The following is a 10077-nucleotide window of genomic DNA, read 5'->3' on the forward strand; positions in this document are numbered from 1 at the left end:
TGCCCATTTAATTGCCAAGCCCGAGTTAAACCATGACACAGCCATTACTTGGTTTTCCCAAAGTTTTTACAATTTCTTCCAAGTTTCTTTGTTTTTCTCAAGAATACTATTTCTCTCTTCATCTCCTCACTACAAAATGTCTATTTCTGCTTTGATTATGATTTTCCCATTGCTTCCTCTGAATCCTGCCAGTCTCTCTTATTTATGAATGTTGTAGTCCAGAACACAATATTGAGGGCTTGAGATTCCTCTTTCTGGGACTTATTACATCCATTGTTGCCTTTGAGAACTGGGGATACTCAGAACACACATTCAGAAAGAAACTACAATTATTGCACAGGAGACATAATAGATTTAGGAGGCATAAGAATCATATTGCCTAATCATTAGACACCTCCACCAAAGCTGAATCAAGAATACTGAACTGTGACTCTTCTTTCCCATTTCACCTCTGCCAAGAGCTGAACAACTGGAGGGAAGCAAAAAAACCCCAAACATAGAGAGTGGCAGACCTTCAATCCTACCTTTCCAATCCCCTCAGAACTTCAGGAAGCATTTTTAACCACTACAACCCAAAGCCATTTCTTGTGAGTGCTACGGTGACTGTTCTGTCACACAGTTCTATCATTCATCCTTTTTGTTTCCCTTCCAGTGTGATCAACTAGTCCCACAGAGCAGAACTGTGAAAGCAGGTGCATCTTCAGTCAGCCTCACCTCCACCCTAATGGGTATCACACATTCCCAAGGGGTGACAACTGTTCAAGCTGAGAACAATTCCAACCAAAGCCACTAATTAACATAGCAGATCAAAGGCACAGATTGTATTGGTGGGTTGATGGTAGTTTAGGGCTTTTTTTGTCTGTTAGATTTTAATTTTTTAAAAACTTTTATTCTGGCTGTCTACCTACAGGTATGTGTGCCTTAGCCTCTTTATCAGAGGTAATTAGTGGCACCTCTATGTAGCCCTGATACCTAATTTCTGGGGAGGGTAAAAAATTTGGATGTTTACAGTCAGTTTTCATTGTACTAGCTCAGGGCTATTCCCCCACTGATGTGGAAGGTCATGACTTATGTGTTAAATGGAGAATTTGGCACCAAACATTTTATGACTGAGGTATCCAAAGATATCAGGCCCTGCAGGCATTGGCTAAAAGATACTTAAGTCTTTTACTTGCTCTAGTACTAAAAGGCCATCTTCTGGGGCCTGATGCTAAGACAGAGGGCATCTATTCTTACCTGAGAGAAGTGGCATTCAGTTTTCATTAGTGCTTGTGTAGATAATCTACCATGCTAATTCTGACTGTGCTGTTGTATAGAAATTGTGCTGATAATAATTGTGCTGGTAAGGCTGCTCTTCCCTTTCTGGCTGGCAGAAAGTTACTCCTTCATATTCACCTGCCTCCTTGATATCCAGAACTCAGGAAGTAGGTTGAGTTTACTATTTAGGGCCTCTTGGTCAAACCAAGCTACAGTGTGCAGAGAAACTTGTTCTCTGAGATACCAGAAAACAAAGGAATGAATGAACGAACAGGTAAGTCTGTATTCTTCATTGCTTGTGAGTGATTTTTCCAGTTTGGTGTAAAAACAATTAGAGTGTATAAATAATTTCAAGCTAAATGCCTTGAAATGTACACATACATATTTATGTGTGCACATAATTTTTTTTTGTGAAATAATGTTGGATTCCTGTTGAATTAATTCTTGTTAATTAATTCTGGGTTATGCTAAATGGTTTGGCTTTTCTTTACAACCACAGAAAGTTTTTAAATTTAAATGTAGCTATAATAAGTGTATTAAATATATTAAGAAGCATATCAACTAATGCATCTCAGTTCTTTAAATTTCTAAATGGAGAGTTTTCCAGTATGGAGTTTTTATTTATCTGGATCTATTCAGCCTAAACCTGCATTTTCTTATGAAGCTTATGCAAAAAACCCCACCAAAATAACTCTTTTATTTGTTCTATACTTAAACCCCCCCCTTTCTATCAGGCCATTCCTTATGTTCAATTTGTGGCTGTTCAGCACTTTGCTGTAAAGCTTCTTCCTGTTTTTGTATTTCTGTGGTTGGTTGGGGTATTTTTTTGTTTCGTTTGTTGTTTGTTGTTTTTTTTTTCCACTGATCTTCCTTATATTCCACTTTCTTCATCCTTTCCACTGCTGTATCACTAATGGCACTCTATCTTGAGAAGGAATACAGGCCCATCCATCATACTGTGGGAGACAGACTGCACATAAGTGGCCATATTCTTCTGTCACTTGAAGCTACATTATTAGTTTCTCCTGCTGCTATTCACATATCTAGCAAAGAGCTCAATGGGTTGGAGAACAGTAAACCAGTAATCTGTAGGGCAGAGACTTTTGGTTTGTACAAAACAGATGTAAAGGAGAATTTTTCTGATAATGAAGGCAAAAAAAAAGTAAGGGCAGGATTTAGTTGCTGTGTGTTGATCTGATGCCTTTATAGTAACCTCTAAACTTCCTCTTTCTTTTCATTATTGCTATTCCACAATGCTAAAGATACCTAAATCTATAACCAAAATTTGAAAGGATAAAAAGGAAATCATCAGCTTTTGGGTCCTATGAATAAGCTTCTTTCCCCTGTTAGAAAGTTGCCATAAATAATGCAAAACTAAATAGATAGTTTATTTACAATCATGAGGAATGTTTCCTTTGTTCATAAATATTTTAATAATTCAAAAGCTCTGTCCTGGTAGATCACTAAGCTCTTAATTGAACAAAAGAATATAATGAGCTGGTCATCCTCATGATATGCAGATTATGTTCTGGGCACGCAGCAAAACAGAACCAAAAGAGAGGTAGAATTCTAAATAAATATTGATTTGTGTAACATTGCATTCCTCTATATTTTATTTCTATTTTGATAGGCTTTTGTCTAGATCTTCAACAAATGTTGTCAGCTGCACATGGGAAACAGCACAACAGTGTAAAGGAAACTACTACAGGAGAGTCATCCATGTAATTATAAAAATATTTTCCTTATTTACAAGTTGGTCATAACAAATACATTGCACAGTGTTTCATGGTCTTTCATTTGACAGAAGTTAATAGAAATGCAACAAGCAAATGTATTCCCAGTGATGCTATGTAGCTTGTACCCCATAGAACTGTTAAACAACATTATAGGTGATCTCTGACAATGCAAATACTTGCATTTAAGTATCATGTGATGTATATTTCAGTCTCTACTGATTCAGTTGAAGTGTGTTTTCTATATGCAACAGATTTCAAAGAGTACAAAAAGGACATATTATCAGATAAGTATTTTCAAAACTTTAAAATAAATGCAAGGAAGATTAGAATTAAAAGATCCCTCAGACCTCCTCACCAGGGTATTAGGGGCTCAGTGACCAGCTTAATACAAGAGTTTCTTGTTTACTCCCTTTCCTTCAAAGTATCAAGTCACTTGTGAAGATAATGAGCCAAGAAATAGAAGATGAAAGAGTCTGTGTTCTTGAAATTTCATACAGTAAATTTAGCTAATGAAATAGTTGGAAAAGGATACAAGAAAGATTGATCCTCAGCTGCAGTCCTCCTGTGGAACTGAGGTAATTTTAAAATACTTGCTACAGAAAGAGGAAATGAAGCTCGTATCTTGAAATGTAGGGGTCAGGGGCCTTTTCTGTTGCAGGCTCGTAGTTTAATCTCCATAGAGTTTTTTGCATGTGGTATGCCATGATAAACAAACATTCTTCAGAATATGCAATCTTAAACCAACATTTTGGGTATTACACTGTTAGAGTATGTGATGTGCATAGTATGAGTCTGAGTCAAAACAGGGTGGCATTTAGATATGAAATAACTGAGCTGTTGATTTATATCTTCCCTTTTAACAGTGTTACCCTCCCTATATGTGTTTCATAGTAACAGAAATGGAAGTCACACACTTTTCCCAAAGTGAAACAATAGTAACAGAAAATGACAAGTTAAATCGTTATGCGTGTGAGTATATCCCTTTGAACTAGGGAGTAGTTCTTATCAGTGGACAATGCAGAAAGTTCTATGCCAAAGAGATAACACAGAATTGCAAAACTTAATAGCAGAAGATTAGAACTATGCAGGCAAACTGAAATACAGTACAATGACAGCATTCAGAGAAGACCTGAGAGAGGCATTCTGCATAGTCTGTTTTTCAATGGCACAGACAGATCCCCAAAGAAAAATCTCAATATCATTTAAACTTTATTAGACAACATGGCTAGATCCGTGAGACTCCTTAGTCTAACACCCTTGAAAGCTATACAGAACAAGCAAGGAAAATAAACAAACTAAATAATCTGTTGGCATTTCATTCTTTTGAAACAGTAAACTCCCTTACTCCCCAAGTGTTATACAGTGGCTGTCTGCCAACAGAGGAGCATAACGTGCACATCCTGATGATAACCAGCCCATGACAGTCGCTCCCTTAACAAGTCAGCCTCTAGCTACTTCATGAGAGATGCTGTTACATTAGTATTTTACTATACAGTTATGGAGCTGGTGACATTTCATTCAGCATGTTTCTCAGCTTTGTCAGCACTTGAGATCAAGTGCCTGATCCTAAATATGCAACTAGCCCCATGTTAAGCTGGCACTTGAATTTATACTCACCATAAAGCATAGCTCCTCCAGTTTCATGCAGAAAGCGAAATCGATGAGTTTTAAACAACCAAATTGTTAATATTGTAAGAATGAGCAGAAAGTTGAAGACTAGCAGCTCCACAGCTCCCTGATGATAAAAATGATCTTCATCTTTCACTGATACATATTTCTTCATCTTCTCCATTTCATTCCCTTTATGGAAAATATGGGCAAAATAAAGGAAAAAAACAATCACAGGAAGGAAATAATTATCACCTTTGGTACAAAAAAAGTCCAGATACTACAGAAATTCACAGCATGCACATCTGTTTCATTTGCAGCCTCAGGGTAAAGTGCCTCAGCTCAGACTTCAGCTGGATTCTAGTTACAGCTTCCTGTTTCTCTCTTAAAGCCACCCTGTCTCATTTCTAGTGGTACAGTTGCATCACTGGTCTGTGTTTGCTCCAGTTGTAGATGCAAAAATCACCTCCAAGGTTCAGGTTCTGTCAGTTTCTAAAATTTTGTTATTAAACTTACTCTGTGTTGACTATGTTTGTTCCTGTAGTTTCCATCATAATCTCTATCCTAAAAATCATATTTTGTCTTGGCATTTTAAGATGGAAAAACTGTCATTAACAGGGTGGCATTGCAACCTTCATTACATTTGGGAAGTTTAAAAATCTTTTCTCTTACCCTCTTTTAAGTGTAAGTGATGTAGAATAAAAATGAAACTTTACTGTGGTGCAAAGGCAGAAGAAGAAAATGAAACAATGAATAAGCATTTCAAGATCTCAGCCTTGAATTTGTATTGATCTTGCAGGAAGACTGAGAGATCTGTCTAAAAGTAAAGGTCCAATTACCTAGAGTTAAAAACACCAAAGAAACCCTATCAAACTGAATAAAACACAGTGGAATTTGATTTTAATATTTTTTGCTCTTTACGGAAAATTGATTTATTAATGTAAATTTCATTTCTATTTCTCAGGCCAGAAAAACAGTAGAAATTATCTTCCTGTTTACAGCTAATACTAATGGAAGCTTTTCTGTCTGAGCCCAAGGCTGCAATACATGTATTAGAGTGGAATGTTCAAAAGAGATTTAATTTAATGTATATGAAAAAGTGCTACAAAAGAAGAGGTAGCATGGTTAGTGCTTTTTTTTCTACAAATCAGAGGTTACTTGTTTTTAGCTAACTGCTGCCATTCATCTACATCTGTAGAACTTTGTTGGCTTAGCCTGATTCCTTGTAGATAGGACAAATCTTTCTAATTTTAAGATTATGAATAGCAATGTTTACATCACTCACAAGACTTTTTAGGAATTCATTAAAATTTGTAAATGGTGTGACATAACTGAGTAAAAAGTGCCATCTGAATAAACGATGATCTTAATATCAGCTTTTGGCATTCACATAGTTAGTTTAAGTTTCCTTCACAAATAGGAACTGGTGCTTATTTCCTATTCTTTCTGTATCAGATAAGGCATTGGAAAAGTATTGTAAACACTGGGGACATAGATAAGAAAATTTTTGTATCTAACTTTTAGGTTACTAATCTTTTCTAAGTGGGCCAGATGTACAGCTGCAGCAATCCATGTAAGAGTTGACTATATTATTGCTATACACTGTATTATTGCTATACACTATATTATTGCTATATACTAGCTGAATTATGCAGAAAAAGATGAAGATATGATGATTAGGGCAAGCAAACTATCTGGTGCAACATGTTTACATGTGGGGTATTTTTGTGCATACATTCCTGGGGGAAATATATTGGAACTTACTGGTACAGGACCTTAACTATTCTTTTTTTGCTTTTAATAATCAACATTTTGGCATGTATAGGCTACTGATAAGGATGCCCCAAATGGTCAGAGTCGTACATGGAAAATAGCTAATGCGAAACCTGTAATTAATAAAAAAAAGCCTATATTAAAAGTTTCAACCAGCTAGTTTTGTTATATTTTGTGATTAATGGTATAACTGTATTGTTGTTCTCTGTATGTCATTATTTTATTAGAAACACAGGTAAACAGAACCAGATACTTCTTGAGCTAAATGAAACCAAGTTGCTTCTCCAGATATGTTTTGCTAAGTACAGTTCTGGAAAAAGTAAGAGTTCAGGTTGATGAGGAGCAGTTCTACTGAAAAATTTAAGCTATCTGTGAAAATACACAGTATAGCCTCAGAAAACCTTGACAGTGTTTGAAGTAATAAAATTGTTTGCAGTGTGATCAGCTACTCTTTTTGATTCTGTGCTCACGTCTTTCCATGTTGCTATGTGTAACCACATTTCAGTGGTATCCAACCCTCTCTCATCAATTTTCCCTCCTAATGGGAATAACAACTTCTCTCCGAGTTTTGGTTGGTTGGCAGGTCAGATAGAACAATGCTTTTCAGCAGCTGCATTATATTTGTAGTATTGATAATAAATGATAAATCAAGGAGGAAGGATCTGGAAAATATAGAAAGTTCACTTTTGGTTCTCAGAACAGGCTACCAGGTGAATGAAGGAAGTTTTCAGAGGGAATATTATTTAACAGGCCAAAATAAGTTGAAGTTTCTGTTGGAAGGTATGTCAAATAATTCCTGTAATACTGTGCTCTTACTACAAATAATATTTGCTTCATTTGCTTTGGTATGTGATTTTTATGATGAAGAGGTAGTAGTCTTGCTTATTTCCTGTGTTCACCTTATCAACTCTGTTTTATCCATTTCACAGAGCAATAATCCTTTCCTCCTTTAGCTTGATGGATGTAAAGTCTGCTCTTACAGAAGCTGTCAAGATTGAATAGAAAGCAAGAGGAGTCCTGTAAACCCTTAGAAAGATTCCCATCTTTGAATATACAAAGTCAAAAAAGGTGCACAACATAAAAATTGTAAATAGTTATAGTAATTATAGTTAGTGGGAATTCCGAGCAGAGAGCTTTAGCAATGCTCACAATTTTGCAAACATAAGTACAGCAAAAAGTCAAAACGAACATTGAAAAGAAGTGCTTCTACATATGTGAATAGAAAAACAAGCAAAACCAACTCCGAAATGGAGAGGTCATCCACATTGCCGGTGTACAGATAACAAGTGTTCTGTCACTGCTTGCCTGTCTAAAATCCCTAGACAAACTGGAACAGGATTAGTGGAATCACAAGTAGTTATCCTTCACTAATCCATTCCAGCCAAGATCTGTCTTGCTTGCTCCTGTTCTCATACACAACTGCCTATGAAATACTGTGGGCTAAGGCCTCTTAAGGCCACTAAACCCACAGTGGTGGGCGGTGCCAGTTTGCAACTGCCAGGCCTCTTCTGCTTAGAAGGGCCTTCCTATGACATTGGTTTATTTGCTGGTTGCTATTGATCTTGTCCTTGACTCCTGGCTCTTGGTTTTATGAGTGCTTATTTGGTATTGCTGATGTTGCTATTTTTCATATTTTAATGAACTGAAAAACAGTTTAGATAGCAAGGTCTAACTTTAAGATTACCAATTGTGAAGATAATTTTTAAATTGTAGTTTCCTGGCAGGAGACTACTATGGGGAGCTAAAAAGGGGAGAGGGGTTCACTATGAAATGAAATTTCAATACACACAAAGATTGATTTGCTTCTATTTCTGGGAGGACTGTAGCATGCTGCTGACTCATGTTCAGCTTGTGGAGCTATGACTTATGCATATCCATTGTTAAGTTTAGTTACCTATAAAGCACGTAATGGATCAGCCCCACAGACTCTGCTAAAGGGTGGGAGTTGTGAAGGTAAACCTCAGGTAGTTCTTGTGCTTTGAGGAAGCTAACTCTGAAAGCTGAATCAGAAACAATACTCCACTTTTCCGTATGAACAATGAGATCACGTAACTAATTCATTGTGTTGGGTATTCAGCAAGTACAGAAATGTAACTGAAGCCTGGGCTGCCATGCAGCAACAAACTGTGGCTGGCATATAAGTCTTAAAAAAAGAAAAACAAAACCTAAAAAAATTAAATAAATTAAAAATTTTGCCTGATTAAGTATTGCTACAGTGCCTTTTTGTTTTTCTCAGGTAGGTTGTTAAGTTGTATGTCATTTGGTGACTTCTGTTTCAAATACAAATTATATTACATTGTACTGTGTACTACTGAGGAAAGTAGGAAAAATACCTGATTTAACTGGCAGCTACAGGTCAATACTCTTTCTCAAGAGTCGAATCTGAAAGTATATTCCACAAGAGGGCTCTCTCTACACGTGAAATTAAAATATGACTTCCAGCAGTACCAGATATTCTTTCAGTCTTTCAGGTTAAAGACGGGGGTTTTGGTTTATGTAACAAACATATTGTACTGCATCAATATACTGGATATGACCCCATTTGGAACATATAATTAGTTTTGTTACTTCACTTTCAGAAGTATGCTGGTCCAGCTGAGCTCTTTTTAAACTGTGAACATGAACATTTTGGGTAACTCCTAATTAAACATTTCACCCAGACTCATATACTCCTTAGGTCATCAGGAATCAGACTACGCCAAAATGGTTATTGTATAGGTTCTGCCAATATCAGTAACGTATTTTTGGTTGGTGTTAATGTTTACATATGCTGGCCTTTCTTATGTGGAGATCACACTGTGATCTTCCTACCTGTGAGTCTAAAACTGTATTTTAGTAAAATAGACCTATGATGAACAACACTGTTTTAATCTCTATCAGTATCCAAACAGCAGCTGTTCCTTTTTTCACTTGAACACTGTTTAAAAACTTGTAAATAGGAAACCTTAAGAACAGGTAACCATTCTTCCTACATAATTACACTGTGCTATTAGCAGCAGCATTTCAAGAAACCAGGTTGCATTCTCCCGTACTGAAGAGAAATAGGGCTACATTTCTAAATGTAGACACAGGAAGTGCAGGGAGGTGCTTTTGAAAATCCTCGTGGATTTAAACTCCTAGTACAGGCAAGGTTTAGCCCTGCTTCTCTCATGTAGTAACCAGCCTTTCTTTAAGAGAATTATGTCCAACACATAACTAATTTAGATCTTGGAATATCTGCCTGGAGTGCCATATTGCTCCCCTTGCCCAAGGCAAAGCCTGAACTGCCTGCCAGCTCTAGTTTAGCCCCTTGGCCTGTGTTCTCTCTCCCTTTGCCATTGTCTTTATAGGTTCTGGGCATTAATTTCTCTTCACTCTGAGCCATGTTTTACCCTTATGTTGCCTTTGGTTCCAACCTTGTTATTCACAGACCTCTTTTCTTCCAACTGATAGTTTTCAAATATTTTTCTCTTGTTCTCTGGAAACTCTAGTTGCTATAGAGACACCTGATGATTATAGAGACAGTGACTACCTTTGTTAGAACCTCAGTTGCTATAGCAATGACTGTTGGCTTTGGGTTCAATGAAATCTGCTACACAGTTCATGCCCTTTTACACAGCAATACAGCTTGTAAAGGCTTCTTTTAATTGTTATACTCAGTAATGAGACTGTGAGACAATTTCTGTTCTAATTGATGTCAGTGGGAGTTTTGCCATTAACTTCA

The 10077-nt window shown here is 36.7% G+C and overlaps 1 protein-coding gene across 1 annotated transcript in view; it reads right to left on the reverse strand.

Annotated features, from left to right (window-relative positions):
- The window catches only part of SLC9A9 (solute carrier family 9, subfamily A (NHE9, cation proton antiporter 9), member 9), a 182209-nt gene extending 177258 nt beyond the window's left edge, over window positions 1-4951 (reverse strand). The window contains exon 1 of the mRNA XM_010001677.1: window positions 4611-4951. Within this exon, the coding sequence (XP_009999979.1) occupies window positions 4611-4785 (175 nt within the window). The 5' untranslated portion in view covers window positions 4786-4951. The remainder of the gene's footprint in view (window positions 1-4610) is intronic.
- Between the last annotated feature and the right edge of the window lie 5126 nt (window positions 4952-10077).

The sequence above is a fragment of the Chaetura pelagica genome, unplaced genomic scaffold (genome assembly GCF_000747805.2).
Source record: "Chaetura pelagica isolate M959 unplaced genomic scaffold, ChaPel_1.0 scaffold207, whole genome shotgun sequence".
NCBI lineage: Eukaryota > Metazoa > Chordata > Aves > Apodiformes > Apodidae > Chaetura > Chaetura pelagica.